The 18,177-nt window shown below is 45.9% G+C and overlaps 1 protein-coding gene and 1 long non-coding RNA gene across 4 annotated transcripts in view; both read left to right on the forward strand.

The window, feature by feature from the left end:
* Positions 1-11,415, forward strand: part of MTURN (maturin, neural progenitor differentiation regulator homolog) — a 31,531-nt gene extending 20,116 nt beyond the window's left edge. The window contains exon 3 of the mRNA XM_036074476.2: positions 5,993-11,415. Within this exon, the coding sequence (XP_035930369.1) occupies positions 5,993-6,103 (111 nt within the window). The 3' untranslated portion in view covers positions 6,104-11,415. The remainder of the gene's footprint in view (positions 1-5,992) is intronic.
* A 3,027-nt stretch (positions 11,416-14,442) lies between these two features.
* LOC118524350 (uncharacterized) overlaps positions 14,443-18,177 on the forward strand; it is a 32,868-nt gene continuing 29,133 nt past the window's right edge. The window contains exons 1-3 of one of the 3 annotated variants that reach the window (XR_013442801.1): positions 14,443-15,013; positions 15,140-15,366; positions 15,471-17,413. This is a non-coding gene — a long non-coding RNA (uncharacterized LOC118524350). Of the gene's footprint in view, positions 15,367-15,470; positions 17,414-18,177 lie in introns of those variants that run through there. The other 2 variants (XR_013442799.1, XR_013442800.1) reach the window with 2 other exon arrangements.

Raw genomic sequence — 18,177 nt, forward strand, 5'->3', positions numbered from 1 at the left:
TCTGGGCTCGAAGGGGAAAGCGTGTGTCTACAGCTGGTCATGCCTGGCTTGCCAGGCCCCATGTAGAATATGACCAAGGGCCTGGCAGGTGTTCTTGTCCCGAGTGTGTTCATAGGGCTCTGGGAGACCCGCAGGAGCTGGGGTTGGAGAACTTCAAGGGAAAAGCATTATTTCGATTGGGACCTAGGGTTTCCTCATGTCAGCATTTGGGCGGGGGATGGGAAGAAGGGGAAGGGTCGCGGGGCACTGGGGAGGCAATGCAAAGCAAACAGAATGGTCCATCTTACTGTAGGGGCTTCATGCAGTTAGCTTGGGTCCCAGGGCCATTCAGTGAAGTTGCCTGAAAGTGACCAGTCGAGGGGGCCACCATGTGAGAATGTCAGGGCCATGTGCAGACTAAATCGGATGGAGGAGCTGGCTTTTCATTCATATTGATCAGGCCCAGCAAATGGCACTTCGTTTCCAAGCAAAGACCAATCAGTGCTTTAAGAAAATGTTTCCTGAGTTCCGGCAGAGAGCGAGGTGAGAAGCGCAGCGCGGCCGTCTCTCCCGGGGCCCTCCAGGCCCCCCGGCCTCAGGCCGGCGGGTGCACTGGGGGGCCCGGGGACAGGTCGCGGGCTCTGACCCGCAGAGACCCAGCGCCCTCGCCGCAGCCGTCCACCGGCCAGGCGCAGACTGTGAAGCAGCCGCGAGGCTCTCCCCACTCCCACCCCCACCTTGGCGCCGATGGCGGCGGCATCTCGGAGCCCAGACCTCGCCGGCTGCCCGCTCCCCTGGCCCAACTCTGCGGGCCGTGCGCGCAGCCCCCGCCCAGCCAGCGGGCACGCGGCTCCTTTGGACGTCGGGTGTGGCGGGGCGAGAAGAATGGCGGCCACTCGAATGCCGCGGACGGCCGTTGGGGCCTCCGAGGGCCTGAGAAGGCGGGTCTGCGTGGATGCAAGCTCGACCACCCTTGGGCCTTGGAGCCCCACAGATCTGGGCCCTGGGATGACCTGTCCATCCCCATTGGACAAAACCTCACCTCCGGAGAACAGTGGACAGAGGCCCTGACGGGCCCGGAAGGTGAGCGAAGCCCCGGGCGACGACGGGCGGAACGGCTAACGGGCCATAGGCGGTTGGTCTTCGTTCTACCAGACGTTGACGTTGGAAGATCGAAATTACGTACCGCATTTGGCCAATAGGAAGACCACCCTTTGGGAAGATTTACTGGCCGTTTTTAGAAGGCCTGTGTATATAATATGAAAAAGTTGCTCTCAACTTTCCCCCCAACCTTTTAAAAGAAAACTTTTGCCACATCTAGGCCTTCTAGATGTAAAGAGGTTGCCGACATATGATAAAGTAGAGTTAGAAAAATCACACGTCTTGTAAATGCCTATTTGCTTTTTTAAAAAATCATAGACAAGTAATGTCTTTTGGAAATGACTTTGGAAATGGAATTGTTAGACGACTTCTAGAAGCGACATCAGGAGCGACACACGTCCACGTTTGTTCAGTGGGTAAGAGGACATGAAGTAGACGACCTTGAGGAGGAAGAAAAGAAGGTTCTGTGCCAGACTGGTCATATTTAGAAGACGTTTTCATATAACCATTGTTTTGTGTGTGCATTTTATTCCTCAACTACTGTATATATAGTTGACAATGCTAAGTACTTTTTTGAAATAGCTAGTCTTTCTAGATGTTCTGAAGTGCCTGATACATGTTAAAAATAGAGGTAGTAAAAAGACATTCTTGTAAATATCTTTTAACATTCATATGAAATGCTGTTTAATTTGGGGGGAATGGCCAAACCACCTCTTTGAATGGTACACATTGTGTTTGTGCACTGGTTCAGAGGAGGAGGGAGGAGAAGGAAGTGCAGAGAGCTCTGCCAGTGTGTTTATAGTGAGGGAAGATAAACCATTGTCCTTTATGTTCCTGCATTTGGTTTTACTTAGCTGTGTATGTATATAGTGTATATACTGGACAGATGAGTCCTAATTTTCAACATCTAGTCTTTCTAGATGTTAAAGAGGTTGCCAGTGTATGACAAAAATAGAATTAGTAAACTAATACATTGTGTGCATTTTGTGTTAAAATTCCTAGAAAGATTGTCTTCTGAAAATTTGAGCATTATAGCCCACTGGGTTGGTGGGGGAAGAAGAGGAGAGAAGGGTTCATCATAGGCTAGAATGTTCATATTTTGAAGACACTTTCAGATTATAACTGTTACATGTGTGCAGTTTATTCAAGACTGCTGTGTATATAGTGGACACATCAAGTCCTTATTTAAAACATCTAGTCTGTCTAGATGTTTAGAAGTGCCCAACGTATGTTAAATGTAGAGGTAGTAAAATATTGCTTTGTAAATATCTTTTTCCTAAAATTCTAGGAAGTAACTGTCTTGGGGATGGAATTGTTAAACCACCTCTGAGCGGTATACTGTCATGTATCTTTGTTCAGTGGTTTGGAGGAGGTGGAAGGAAAAGAATTGCAAAAGGTAATAGGCTAGTGTGTTCCTGTTTGCACATTTTCAGACAAAACCATTTTTTTGTATGTTCTGTGCATTTTGTTTTGCTGTGTATATAGTGTATATAATGGCCAAGTGAGTCCTACTAGTTTTGCAACATCTAGATGTTATATAATCTCTAGATGTTAAAAGAGGTTGCCAGTGTATGACAAAATAGTAAAATTAGCACATTCTGTACACATTGTGTTGAATTTCAAAGGAAAGCTTTTCTGCTGTAAATGACTTGGATATCAATTTGTTCAACCACCTTTAAGCATTACACATGCCTATACTTGTCTACTGGATTGGTGGTGGAGAGAAGGAAGTGAGGGAATAGTTTAGGCCAAAATGGTGGTCATATTTAGAAGGTACCTCAGATTATACCCATTGTTAGGTGTGTGCAATTTTATTTAGCAGTGCTGTTGTGTACATAGTGGACAAGTACTTATATGAAATATCTAGTCTTTCTAGATATTTAGAAATGCTTGATGTATTTTAAAGTAGAAGTAGAGTCACGCTTGTAAATAGCTTTTAAAAACTGATGGGAAATACTATCTTTGGAAATGGAATTGCTAAACCACCTCTCTGAACAATATACTTGTTCAGTGGTTTGAGGGAGGTGGGAGGGAAGAAATTGCAAAAGATGCTTTGCTAGTGTATGCTAGGAAATTTCAGCTTATCCATTGCCCTATATGTTACGTGCATTTAACTTGACTGTATATATTGTATATATACTGGACAAATAGGTCCTAATTTTATAATATCTAGTCTCTAGATATTGAAGAGGTTGCCAATGTATGACAAAAGTAGAGTTAGTAAACTAACACATTTTGTACACTTTGTGTTAAAATTCATTGAAAGGCTGTCTTCTGAAAAGGACCTTTAGAGATGACATTGTAGTCACATCTAAGTAACACGTGCCTGTCTGCACTCATCCGCTGGGTTGGTGGTAGAGAGGAGTTGTGAGAAATGAAGGGTTCTAGACTAGAATGTTCCCATGCAGAAGACACTTTCAGATATAACCCATGGTTACATGTGTGTAGTTTATTCAACACTACTATGTATATAGTGGACAAACTTAAGTCCTTATTTGAAACATCTAGCCTTTCTAGATGTTTAGAAGTGCACAAAGTATGTTAAAAGTAGAGGTAGTAAAATAACACATTTTGTAGATAATCCTTTTGTTAAAATTCATATGAAATACTGTCTTTTGAAAATGGAATGATCAAAGTGATCAAACCACCTCTCAGAGCAGTACACATTATATGATATTTGTGCTGGTTCAGGGAGGAAGGAGAAGAAAGGGCAAAGGGCTTTATACCAGTATGTTTATAGTTAGGCAGGATTAACCATTGTCCTGTACATCTGCATTTTGTTTTACTTAGCTGTGTATATAGTGTATATAAAGGACAAATGAGTCCTAATTTACAACATCTAGTCTTTCTAGATGTTAAAGAGGTTGCCAGTGTATGACAAAAATAGAGTAGTAAACTAATACATTGTGTACACTTTGTGTTTAAATTCATAGGAAAGACTATTCTGAAAACAACTAGAGGAAGTGAAATTGTTAAAATCCCCTCTAAGCATTACAGATGCTTATACTTTCCACTAGGTTGATAAGAGATGAGAAGAGGAAGGGTTCTAGGCCAGAATGTTCTTTCAGTGCTACTATATATGTAGTGGGCAAATTTTTAAATAACTCCTTACTTGAAACATCTAGTGTTCTGGATGTTTGAAAGTGAACAACATGTTGGAAGTAGAGAATTAGAGTAACAACACCCTTTAAGTATTGTTAATTTACAGGAATGTCTGTATTTGGGGAATGGAATTGTTAAACTTGATGTCTTGGAGAGTATGCTGAGTGTTCACTGGGTTCACTGGGGGACGGGGACGGGGACAGGGCCAGGGCCAGGGAAGGAAGTGAGGAGAGAAGGGTTCTGTGCCCGTGAGTCTTTAAAGTTCCGTATGTGCATTTTAGTTAATATTGCTGTGTGTCAAAGGATAAACAAGTCCTAATGCCCGAAGTATATTAAAAGTAGAGGTAGTAAAATAATCCCTTTATGAATGCCCTTTTGTTAGTTTTTAGGAAGGACTGTTTTGGGAGTGTCTGTTAATCCACCTCTGAGAGCTAGATGTAGTCCTATACTTAGTCATTAAAATGGTGGAGGGAGCAAAGGAGGGGTGAAGGGAAGGGCTTTTTGCTAGTATCTCCACACCGTTGTAGGTTATAACCATAGGTCTGTATGGGCGTTTTTATTAAGTACCTGTGTTTGTTGTGGACAAGTTTCATTATTTTGTAACATCTAAGCTTTTTGGATGTCCTGAGGTGACAATGTATGATAAAATGTACAGCTAATGCATTAACCAATTTATAAGTTTCTTTTTGTTATCATTGATAGGAAAGAAGCATCTTGGACGTGGAATTGTTAAGCTGTCTCTGAGAAATGTCAGGACTTTACTAAGTTGGCAGCAGAGGGGCAGAAGGAAGTATAGAGGGAGAGATGTATGCAGATGTGTTCATATTTACATTGTAATAATAACTGTTAATGTGTGTGCGTCTCTTTGGCTGTACTATAGGAATAAATTGATTCAATGGAAACGTACCTCCTTGCTAATATTTGAATAGTATAGATTGGATAATGAATTCTTTTTAGAAGCATTAAAAAAAAAAAAAAAAGAAAAAAAAAAAAAAGAAAATGTTTCCTGGGTATTTGTTGTGAATTTCCTCGATGATAATTATAGAGCCTTTGGAAAATTTTACAAAAAGATAAAAAGGAAAAAATTTACCCATATCCATGCTGCCTGAAACAATACTCTTAAAATTTGGATGTATCTCATTCGAAGTCTTTTTTGCTATGGAGTTGTGTATAAATTTTAAGAAAATCTGTATCGTAATGAAAATGCAGTTTTTACCATGCTCTTTTTACACTTATGAGCATGTTTTTATATCAAATTACTCAAAATACTATTTTAAATAGGTATATAAGATCCCATTTTACAGATGCACCGTAATTTAACCAAAAAATTAAACATTTCAGTGGTTTTCACATTTTTACATATGTGTTATAAATACTAGCAGCACATGTTTTTTGGGAAGAAAATATAGAGGGGGATAGATTTTTGACGTCTTGATGGAACAGTCAGTACTGTTCATTGTACTACGGCTGACATCCCGTCTGTGTGTGTGTGTGTGTGTGCGCGCGCGTACATAGTATATTATTCTACATTGGTGGTCTGTGGTGCTGTGTTTTGATACTTAAAAGTAGAGAGTCTCCAGGCTCCCCAATAAAACCTGGCCCTTTGGGCACCAATCCATTGAAGGATTGACATTTCCCATCTAATATGTTCATAAAAATAGTTGTAGGGATGGTTGACTCCCGTGGGAAATCCACAGCTGCTGTGCTAAGTCCTGTTAAATGCTGTTGAATTTAGATCCGATGTCTTTGGTTATCTTGCTGCCCACGGGCCATTTGGCACTCATGGCTGGTTCTCTTCTCTCTCCTCTAGTTACTGGGGCTTCCGGATGCAGACGATGATGCGTTTGAAGAGTACAGTGCAGATGTGGAAGAGGAGGAGCCCGAAGCAGACCACCCCCAAATGGGGGTCAGTCAGCAGTAACCTTCCGAGGGCTCCCACCTGAGAAGGAGAGTGAACCCCCTGGTACCTGAGGTGGGGTTGCGTGTTCCTGGGTTAGCATTTTTGCATTAGCACTTCGAAACAGGACGTCTGACTCCCAGCATCCAAATTAAAACTAGGTACCTTTTTATTGACCGCAAAATATCTGGGATGAGCTTTGCTCAGAAGTGACCTGAATTTTACTCCCGTTTCAGTGGGTTTCTATGGGGTTGTCTCGGTAGCCTTTGCCATTTTGAATTTAGAGTCCATTTTGTGGCTGACTGTTCTCTCTTGAGTTTGTGTTGGAGAACTAACATTACCTGACTCGAATGTAGAGAACTCTGAATGTATTAAGGATATGTTTTGAGTCCTCAAAGGTGACATTATTGAGGGAAAGCATGACAGAGAAGAAATGCAGTCTGCACTTTTTATGTACTTTTTAAATGTCCATGAGTGAAGGAATTTGCTTATAAAGCATGAGTTTTAATATCTAGTCATTAAACTGCACAAGTGCAAATACAAGGGCAGAAAAGGATAATCACTTAGCTTTGGATGAAGAGGGGAAGAGAGGCAGAGAAGCCTTTGTTGAAGTGTTCTGCCATTACTAAGTTACCTGGATAGATAGCAGCTGGTTCATGATTAGTATAAACATTACTTTGCATGTTCAATTATTTTAAAACATGCTAATTCCAAAGCCTCTTTTGAAATCCAATAGTGGAAAATATCAATGGGGTGACAAATGATTGATTTCTTTAAAATCTCTATAAACTGTCCCGCATATGAAATGAAACATTTACATTCTCTCTTTATAACCAGATGGCAACTTGTTAAATCATGAAAACATTCAGAATCCAAGTGCCACTTAAACTTTGAAGCCATAGATAAATTTAATGGGGGAAATAAACCAGGATAAAATTTTTTCAAACATATGATGGAATTCTTTAATTTCTTAATTTGTCTTTTATTCCTTAAAAAAAAAAAAAAAGGTCAAGAAAAGGATCCCACTGTATAATTTATTTAAAAAACTGTAATCAAGTCCTTGGAGGGACCTAACTGTAGTGAATTTTTAAAGCGATATGAAAGTGGGAATCTTTCAGTCGTGGGTTAGCTTGGTTCAAATGGGAAGTTTCAGTGATCAAAATACTAAGACAACTCACAGAAACAGCTACTTAATAATTGGAAACACTGCTGTCATTACTTAGCCAACAAATACTTACAAGGGAAGTCCTTTGTAATGCTAACGTGGAATTATTTAAAGTATTCATTTTCTTGGACCCTTCTGGATCTCTCAAAGCGGAATGCCTCTTTCACAACCCTTGACTAAACATAACATCTGGGGTGGGAATGTTTTTAACATGCATACACATACCTGTTAGGTTGTCATAGTTTGGGACTTTAAAAAAAAAACAAAAACCAGCAGCAGCGGGCACAGAGTTTCTGGGAGTCTTGTGTATCTTCCAGGCATGTCAGTATTAATCTGGTGATCTCTCCATTTTCTGCTTGATTGATTGGTGCCATGGAGAGTGCGGCTACTTGTGGTAGAACAGGGTACTGCAGTTTTAAGTCATGGTGGGGAACAGTACAGTGGTTTCCATCCATGCTTCAGTACCCACATTTTTTCTTTTCTTGGCAAAGCGTATTGAAGGTTAATTTCAAGTGAAATGAATTTCCTTCCGAGTAGCCTATTCCCACCGCAAACCTTGATGTTTCATCCAGCGGGGTGAGCATATTCTGTGCTTTGCTCCCTTGCCTGTGTCCCCATTGGCTCCGTACCTGAGCGCAGGTAGTTGTGAGCTGCATCCTGTAGATAGCACTCGGGTTTGGTAACCTCTGTTTTAACACAATAGGCTGAAAGAATGACTTCTGCCACTGGGATGAAGAAGCTTGACTAGCTTGCTCCATTTGAAGGTAAACTGGAATTTTATACATAGAGGCTTAAAAGCTCAATTTACATATGTTTGCAAATGGAACGGACATTAATATAAAATGTATTTTATGAAAAAGCGTTTAGGCTTTGACCAAATGCATTTTGGTATTATTATGTTAATGTTCTATTTATAAAAATTGAACTGAGATCAACTCAGCCATTCAGTGGGCTGAGGAGAAATCTCGTCTTTGTTCTGCCCCAGGGGTTGAGGATAACAGTCCTGTGTGTTGCTTATTTTCATGGCAAAACCCCAGAAGGCATTAGCAAATCGCACCGTTTCCTCCAAAACTTCCTTGTTTTCTGATGGTGCACCGCCCCGGCTGCCCTTGCTGCCACACATGCCCGTGCCCGCGCTCCCTCCCACCGGCCGTGGGTTCGCTGTTCGGCTTGTGTGCGGCATTAAAGCTCGCCTGGCGCAGAGCTCCCCGCCCCCCATGGGCAGTGAGGCGGGCAGCCGGCAGCCGACGTTGTTTGGGAAGAGGTTCCGTGGTTTGACAAATTTCTGACTTTCACGAACAGATAAACACTTACAAAGAGGCAGTGTGGTGCGGTGGGAAGAGCATGGACCCGGGAGTTGGGAGAGAGACTTGGGTTCCAGCCCTGGCTCTACCAGGGACTGCGTGACCTTGGGCAAGTCCCCCAACTCCCCTGAAACAAGGGCTGTTTGCCCTTCCTGCTTTCACCACTGTCGTTCCATACCTGCCTTATGGCGTGTGTGTACTAAGAGCAACAGTCAAGGAAACTTTTAGGGAAAGGAGAAGGAAATATGTTTTCAATCTTGCCGGGAGGCAGTCCTGAGCGTGCTGGCCACAGGACTACCTTAGAATATGTTTCTGCTGGTCTGTGAGTGTCCGGACCCCTCGAGCCTGATCCTGAGGGGCTGATGACTTCCGGTTCCTTAGGCGGAGGACAACGTCAGGCCTCAGAGATGCAGAGACAGACTTGTCGCAGAGGTGCAGCCTCTGTCTGCTGAAGGCGTGGCTTTCCCTTGGGCCCCGACAGACTGCGGCTTTGGAAGTGGAGTGAGTTTGCATGAAGAAGAGCTGGGAGAGAGTGAAAGAGGAGTACTTTGACTTTCTGCCATGTCATCCAGGAGAGAGAAAGAGGAGTGAGAGAGAGAGACTGTGTGTGTGTGTGTGTGTGTGAGAGCGTGTGAGTGTGTGTGAACGTTGCGGGGAGGGGGATGACTGATGGCCTGTTGATCACTGTGGGCCAGCCGTGAAGTCCTGCCTGTGATAACCTTACCAAACCTTGATCCTGGGTTTGAGTGAATCACAGAGACATTTTTCTTATGGCCGCCTAGTCACTGGCTCTGCCTGAGAGTCATACTGAGCACACTTTGGGGAACCGGAGGATGAGTTAGGGAGCCAAGGAAGGAGGTGGGACCCCACACGACACCCGCCACCACTCCGGCTCTGTTACACTCACGTCTCCCAGGCTCGTAGCAGTACGTAGGACTTTGGGTTTTTTTCTTTTTTTATATGACTAGAACATGAAAAGTCTCATATTTAGGAATTTTCCCTGTGTCCTGGTGCCCGAATTAGGTTTCCGGGGTCCTTAAGTGAAAAATTTCTCTCCTCTCACGGCTACTGTCATTTTTCACATACAAATGGAAACTTTTCCTCCAGCACAGCGACATCTCTAAAGATTGTGTCTGTCTCATAAGAGCACAAAGTGTGTGGACCTCGGGGAGCTATGCTTCCAGAGCATCGCTGGAATTTATATTTTAGAAATCTACCTTGCATATTAAAATTCTCAAGTTGGGAAACTGATATGAACAAATCTGATTTCCCACGGTTCAAGAGGCAGGAATAGGAATAGGCAGGGCTTACTCTGGGGTGGGAGGAGATGAGAAAGGGAGAATGGGAGAGTTAGGGTCTAATTCTTTTAAAAAAGAGAGAAAAGAAGAAGCCGGAAGACAGGTATTATGTACGCGACAGGAGAACTGTTTTCACGGCTGTCCCGCTAGGAGCTGGCTTTCCTCAAAGGGGCTGCCTGCACGTTGAGAGGCAAGGCCTGTGTTGGGGATGGATTTGTGGCTCTACAGATGCCCCACAGCCAAGGACACAGCAGGTGTCCCGCAAATCTGGTGTGGTTTCCCTCAGTAAACCCGCTGTCAGCCAGAGAAGCCCGTCTTTCCCAAGTGCGACCACATCTGCGGGCTCCAATCACCTGGCAGGTGGCAGGTGAACCAGACTTGATCTTGCTCTCAGTGTGGTTGAGGCCATGGGTCAGGAATGCCCTCGGGGGCTGGGGGGCAGAGCCCGCCTACTCCACTTGCTTCAGGGCTGTAGAAAGAGCACAGTTAAAACTCAAGTGGATCACAGATCCCTCTTCCCGATAGCGACTGTCAACCCCAAAGAGGGGCTCTGCCTACTACTTAGTCTTCAGATTACCAGAGAAGCCTCACATTTTTATTTTTTATTTTTTTTGAATGAAACATGAGTCCTCTCCCACAAAGACCCAATTAGTTATCTTGGTTTTGTGACACCAGGTATGACCTGAAAGGCTGCAGTCTTTTAGATGTTATTTAGAACATCTACAATTTGCCGGGATGCCCGTAGCCTCTGGTGTCCATGGCAACGTGGGGTCCGTGGTAAATTATCTATAGCTCCCGTCCCCCTGGGTAAATCGTTAAATAAGATGGTGTCGTTGATATTTTTATTTAAATTTGTATTACAAAAATAGAGGACCCATGAGCATCACATGTTAGAAGCCTCATTTACGGCACCGTGTGGCTGAATAGACCCAAGCCGTTGAAAGCAAGCGCCAAGCCGCATCAAAATAAACACTTCATTTACTAAGAACTGTATTCAAGTGATTCAGGCCCACCGAGAAAGCAGATAGTCTGTTCTTTGCACAACTGCCTTTCCCTGGTTCTTTTGTTTTTGTTTCTTAAGAGTCATTTTTTACATTTTTTACTCTGAGTACCTTCTGATAGCCAGGCAGATAAAGACGCGGCAGTCCTGCGTGCGTACACACGTCACCTTTCTAGAGGAGAAAGCAAATTGTCAGTTCTTGGGAAAATCGGAAACGATCTGTGAGCCAGTCTTCGTTTGTGTATGAGAGCAGAGTTGAGCCATCCATGTGAGAAGCAAAATCAAGGAACAGTTTTGGGGTTCTTTTTCCTTAGGCAAAAATGTTTCATGCAGGGTGTGGATGTTTTCTTTGCCTTTATATTTCCTTTCCAAGAAATCTCTTGTAAATGACAAAACTGTGAAATGGGTTGCCAAAAAAATTGTTGCCCTTTGTTTTAGATGCCTCAAACAGTGTAAATCCTAAACTGAACCCTGTCCACATCTGCTCCATCCTCCCTCCCCAGAGAGCGAGGATCTCATCCACCAATGTAATTACCATACGCTTGCTATTAAAGAGCCTTCCAAACTCTCGTGATGTTTGCCTCTTTTTTACTCCGTCCACAGTGTTTGGTCCAGAGGATGTCTCATGGGATACAAACGAGGGACAGAGAATGAGGACCGCCAGCTAGTTCTGCGGTTGTCTGTGTTGGGGTTGGGGGTGGGGGCGGCCAGGGGGGAGAGAGGGAGGAGGTCGTTCCGGGAACCGCTGACATGGTTCAAATGTTAGTAATTTAAGACATTCACGTATCTGTTCTGATGTGGCTGCTAGGGAGTGATTTCCCAGCCTTCCTTCAAACCAGTACTTGACGTGTGCATATGAGGAGCCTGTTTTTTCTCCCATAGTGAGGTGCCATGTGCATTCTGTGGCACCAGTGAGAAAGCTGTGGTCACTCCGTGGCAGTGTGACACAGTTTCCCCATAACTGTCCTCCCAGTGATTGTTAGTAAACAGTGGCATCTAAAGAATAAATCAGGAGTTGGTGGTAAGTCCCATTATTTGATTAAGAACAAGTTTCTTTCCCCAAATGAATAGGTGTCCACAGATTGTTAGATGAGATTTGAGATTGCCTTAGCAGACGCAGCATAGAGGTTTGTGTGTGTGTTACCTGCCGTCATTGGTGCTTCTTGGTTTGGGACGTGGCTCTCGTCAGAGATTGGACCCGAGTGGTGGGCTGTGTGCAAGCCTTCCGAGCCTCACTCATCAAAGATTCTGGCTTCAGCAGGGTGGTGGCATGATCTTCCCCAGACAAAGCCTTTCTTCTGGGGGAATTTCTTTGTTACTGTTATTTGATCACTCGCACAGATAACCTTTATAAAATATAGCTTGGCTCCTTTATCTAAGTGCAGGGCTGGTGTTAGAAAGACCCACATTTTCCCCCTTTGCAGTGAATCACTCTGAAATCGGTTGGCTGGGGAAAATGGTTCTAGCCCTTGGGGCGCCTGGGTGGCTCAGTCGTTAAGCGCCTGCCTTCAGCTTGGGTCATGATCCCAGGGTCCTGGGATCGAGCCCCACATCGAGCCCCACCTCGGGCTCCCTGCTCAGCGGGAAGCCTGCTTCTCCCTCTCCCACTCCCCCTGCTTGTGTTCTCTCTCTTGTTGTGTCTCTGTCTGTCAAATAAATAAAATCTTTAAAAAAAAAAAAAGAAAGAAAATGGTTCTAGCCCAGTCTCCCTCCTGACCAGCTATGTGGTCGTTGGCGTGTCCCCTCTCCCCATCCCCCACCTTTGTTCCCTCCTCTGTAAAAATAAGAGTATGGACTCATTTCCAAGTTCCCTCCAGGCACTGCTGTTGGGGGAATGTATCTTGTCTTGGCTAGTGGGGTTAGGGAGGGTGGGAAGCAAAGTTTATAAGGAAAATGCTGTCTTGTGAAACTGGGGCTGGGCAACCGACATTAGCAAAACTATTTCTCTGATTTTGAGCCCATCTTCCTTAGAATCCCTTTTAGAAATAAAAACCCCAGCCAAAATAGTGGGTGTATATTAGCCCAAATGCTGACATCCCGGAGTACTTTCTCCTGCCTTCCTACACTTCTCTTCTCTTTGTGATCAATGATATGGAATAAAGAGCTCTAACAAAATAGGAAGATTTGGAGTGTTTTGCTTAGGGATGTAACAAGCAGTCTCATTTCCTTTAGAAACGAATCTCGTTTCCATAGGGAAGTCAGGTCGGGTGGGACGCTTCATTGTTTCTAGTGTTCATTGTGGACATGAATGGGTCGAAGTCAAACAAAGTAAACCAAATTAAAGCCACTACCCAGTGCTTGGACCCTGCGCCGGGGCTGGAGGGGGCGGGCTTGTGCCTGTATGCGGGGGGGTTGGGGTGTCTCTGGGGGCTGGCACATAGTTTTGCCTGGTGCCCTGCCGAGTTGGGGTGAGCAAACATTCCTTTCCCTGTGGCAGGCCAGGCCATGCATTACTCTGGAAACTCAGGAAATGGCCAGCAATGTACTTTTCCTCTTAGAGCCGCAGTAGGAAGGTAACTTTGAAATATTTTGCCTATCTCTGACCCACTTTTTTCCCTTTGGGAGCAGAAAACATTGACATTTATAAAAAATCTGGGCAAGCTGTAGTTAGGCAGCCTAAGAATGGGGTAGGCATTTCCTATTAGGTAACATTTAAGGGATCCAGAGACATTTTCTCCTGATTTTCTAGGAAAACATGGCAACCGCACAGATGGAGGAAAAACAGCAGTAAAAATAAGTTGGTCCTTTGGGATGCTTTTTAATTGGAAGCCTCTAGAGGTCAGCACTGCATAAAAAAGGGCTTTGTAGTTCTGGGTCAACCTGGTGCCCATTTCTTGGGGGGAGTGTTTGGGAGAGGAGGGCCAGCATGCCCCCAGCAGGGAGAAAGAGGGTGAGCAGCCCAGCCGTGCATGGGGGAGGAAGGTGTAGGGTCCTTTCCTTTATACAAAATTCTAACATTTGTCTTGGGTTGGTTTTTTGTTTTGTTTTGTTTTGTTTTTTTAATCCCCTTCTCATCCATCTTTCTGCACCGCTCCCCCACCCTGGTATGCACACACTGTCAGCTCAATAAACACGACTTATTGACCGATCGGTGAAGCATGGCATTTAGCTCCCTCGGAGAAGGGCTGGGGAGATGCCAGAGAGGAGATGGACGGCACGTTGCATTTTGCTTCGAGCAAGGGGAGAGGCCCCTCTGTTCCCAGGCAGCCTGGGCCTTTCTCATGATCAGCCAGCAAGCTCTGCCGAGCCCCGCAGCTTCCAGTCAAACTTCAGGATGCCATGGGCAGTGCTGGGACCCCAGGTTTCTACTTGGAACCCACATCAGGTGCCCTGAGGCTCCCAGATCGGGGCTGGGTAGGGAAGGATTTGAGTATCTTTAGGAGATCTGGCCAGAACTGAGGTTGTTGGGAGCCCCTGAAAACTGGTGGGACACGCCTGGGGCTGGGGTGCTCCGGAGCGTGAGGTGCAGCGGCAGTATGCCGCGGTAGCTCAGACTGCACGGACCGCCGCAGGCCAGGGGCCCCCCGAGGTGCCCCCGGGTTTCTCTTAGCCCAGCAAGGAACAGGAAAGCCTTTCTTCCCCCCTCTCTCTCTCCTGCTCAGGGTTTTTATCATTCCTGCCTACTGAGTTCGGCCTAACCCACACGACAGACAGCGTCTGGTGCTGGGTGATTTGATGGAGCCTGGGACCCACTCACTGAAAAGGGACATTGGTGAAAAGAACAATCCACATGTCACAAGCACCATGGAAGCCCAGACTCCCCCCAAAAATATCTTAACACTTAGCAGCTTACCAGTATTCTCACTGCTACCATTAGGTTTCAAATGATGTTTTTTGATCCTTTTAAGTGCGGACAAGGCCCAAGGGACCCTGCTCCCTGGTATCGGCTGTACTCTGTGCGAGCATGGAACGGCCTGATGACCCTTCAGTCGTCTTGTCATGAAGCCCACAGTGCTATGTCCCAGCTGTGTAGGCCGTTACCTACAAACATCTATTTTAACAAACTTTCATAAAGCCCCTTCTAGGTACCAGGCACTCTACTAAGTTCCTTTTAACTCCTGATATCCCTCCAACATGAGGTAGATGTTACGAGTGATGGCCCCCTTTTACAGATGAGGAAACCGAGGCACACAGAAGTTAAGCAAATTTCACAAGATCACACAGCTAGTAAGTGTGGGAGCTGGGATTCGAACCAAGGCACTTTGGCTTCAGGGCCCTTTTAAACTACTCTGCTGTGAATAGGTATCGGGGTTGGTCTTACTTTTAATGAAACCTCTGGTTCTTTTTGTTCAGCACGGCAGAGGCCTACCCTTAAACTCTGTGCAGTGAATGCTGTCCGTCTACCTGGTTGCTGTGCACAGGACAGACTCAAGAAAACGGTTCATCAGGTCTCTGCCTTGCCCAGGATCCGGTTGGGCATGCAACCTGGTTGAGTGGATTAGGACGATAACTGATACGTTTTTTCCAGTATCCACGTGCTTGCAAAGATTTGAAAGTGATCGGAAGAACTGGAGCAACAGGTTTGTTAGAATCATTTAGTGACTGGTAAAATAAGATTATCTCTAGGCAGGGGCGAAGCTGTGGAAACAACCAGTAGGCCCCCCTTTCTGTACCCTTCTTCTAGGTCTCACCCCTGAACAGCCCTTTCTGAGGCCATTACAGACTCTTCTACTAACAGAAGAGGCTATTATGGACTCGCGGTCATGAAGGGCCTTTCACCCAAGCTTACCCGGAAATAGCCAGGAGCCCAATTCAGTCTGTGGTCAGGCCAGGACCTGAGAGCAGGGAGAAAGTTCTCCTCGTCCACTCCCACCTGATACCAGTCAGCAGAGTCACCACTACACACTGAAGACGTGAGTCTCCATGTATGTCCTGGAGCCATCCCAACACACGTCCAGCCCGCCCTCCAGCCCCGGCCTTTCCTCCTCGGTGCCCCCTCCACCCCCTGCCCCTCTGCTTGTCTTAGCACAGCTTCACGCAGAAGGAATGCCTGGCAATCAAAGAACACGTTCAGAGGCAAAGTGAATTTGCTTTGAAACTCATCTGCTTGTTTAGATGATCTCTACCATAGTTTCCTGCACTAATGCAGGGGAAGAAGAGCCGACCAGATCAGAGCCCGTAAGCATTGTTGGTGTCCCAACCCTACTTTCCTTGGTTCTGAGATCCCAGGGCTCATCACATAGATCCCTCATGATGGGGACCCTGTGGTCTTGGCATGCCAGCGTGGGCTCGTGGGTAAACGGCTGCAGGGAGAGCATGCCATACCCCAGGAGCAGTGCTTTTGCATTTTCCAAATGATGCACAGATGAAAGGAAGGAAAGCAGAAAAGGTGAGGCCCTTTAGGGGCGTCTGGGTGGCTCAGTCGGTTAAGTGTCTGACTCTCGGTTCCGGTTCAGGTCATGATCTCAGGATCAGGGGGTCTAGACCCGCGTCTGGCTCTGTACTCAGCATCGAGTCTGCTTGAGATTCTCTCTCTCTCTCCCCCTGCCCCTCCCCTTGTTCGCACTTGCTCCCCCCAACTCAAATAAATAAATCTTAAGAAAAAAAAAAACAGCAACAAAACCCAATCCTTTAAACCTATCAATTGCCAAGGAACACGAAGCTACACAGGTTTGGAAAGAGAAGGGCACAGTGTCACAGGGTAATGAAGACAAGTTGGTTTTCTGGATCTGGCTCTTCCTTCCTATATGGCCTTGGTCTTTTAAATCTGTAGTTTCTTCTGCTTCGAAGGGTTAAGGGCCACTTTGAGCCTTGGGCTGCAAGGGGCAATAAAAATACAAACTGTTGTGGAGAATCAACTTTAAAATGGGCCTGGGAAGTGTCAGAGTTGACCAGTTTCTGACTCCAGGATTCCCTGTTATCAGAAATGTGAATCTAATAACTAGAGAGGATAGGAGCGACAGCCTCGCCCCAAATCTCGCTCTGCGATAGGATTTCAAGTGGAATGCACCCTTCATTAGGTGCACCGAGGTGAGGGCTGTGTCGGGGTCGGCCTCTGCCCCCACCCACCCTCCTCCATTCACTCCTTCCCCACCTTGCCTGACATTGAGCGCTTTGTAATTTGCAGTCCGTCTACATTTAATATGGGGGTATAATTACGTTCTTTATTAGACAACACTATGTCTTCAGAAGCATGTCCTTTGTATTTGCAAGTGGCCTTAGCTTTTAAACCGAACTCAGAGGAAAATCTGTATGAAACATAACTGCTGCGTAGCCTGTGCCGTTCACCAGCTGACTTGTACTGCGTTGTGCGACCTGGTGCTTTGGCTGACAAGTTGGGCTGGACTTCGTGATGGAGCTAAACTGTCCTGATCTCTTTTCTGACTCTTCCTGACTCTGGCCAGCTCCTAAAGGACTCCCGTAACTGGTTATAAGAAGGGCGAAGCGGGATGACAGGACTGGTTTGGGCTAAAGCCCCCGCCGTGCTGGAAACATAAACCAGGGCTCTCCTCAGGGTGGGTGGGAAGCCTCTTCACATACAGCCTTTAAGCTTTTGAAAAAGATCTCTTATCCACATGCAAACCAACAATGTCATCTAAGTCCGTGCTAATGAACTCATCAAACCCATCCGCAGAGTCTGTTTGCTTCAGAAGCGGGGCCAGCCCTCTGCTTGGTGCATGAAAGCGTGCTCCCCGAGCTGCCCTTCAAACCTTGCTCCGTCCCCGTCCTCTTCAGCTCTAGAAGAGCCCACACAACATTGGCCACGTGCTCTTGAAAATCGCATTTGGAAGCTAGCGTGGGTGAGTCTGGGTAGGATTTTGGCGAAACAGATGCTGAATCAGGTATGGTGGTGGCTGCTTGGAGTCCATCTCCCAGGGCCGGGGGCGGGGGTGGGGTCCTGCCTGCTGCTGAGGGAGAGGGTTCCAGATGTGGAGCGGGGCCGAGCAGCTGCTGGGAAACACAATGACCACAGTCTCTTGGTCTGTCATCAAGACAATGGCACTTTTGTAAATCTGCTAGAAATAGAACTTTTCATGTGGCAGCACAGTGTGCAACCCTCTGGAGCAGTGATGTCACAAGGAGGCAGAAACTAGGGAATTCATCCTCTTGGGCAGGGTGACGAATCTTGTTTCCCAACCTCTGCCCATGTACTGATGTCACCCATTTTCCCCAAACCACACCAGCCGGGGGTGAGCAGAGAATCACGACTGCAGACAAATTCTCATTTCTCTGGTGCTGACACTGACTTTGGGGATTCCCAGCCCTTCTTAGATTCCTCCCACCTATTTTGGCAGAGGCTGGAACTTGCCATCCTCCTGAAATAGGGTGGGTAGCTCCCTGGGGTAACCCCTGTGGTGCTGAGTAGGGGTGGTTTAGCCAGGGCAGGAAGG

This window comes from Halichoerus grypus, chromosome 12 (assembly GCF_964656455.1).
Source record: "Halichoerus grypus chromosome 12, mHalGry1.hap1.1, whole genome shotgun sequence".
Classification (NCBI taxonomy): domain Eukaryota; kingdom Metazoa; phylum Chordata; class Mammalia; order Carnivora; family Phocidae; genus Halichoerus; species Halichoerus grypus.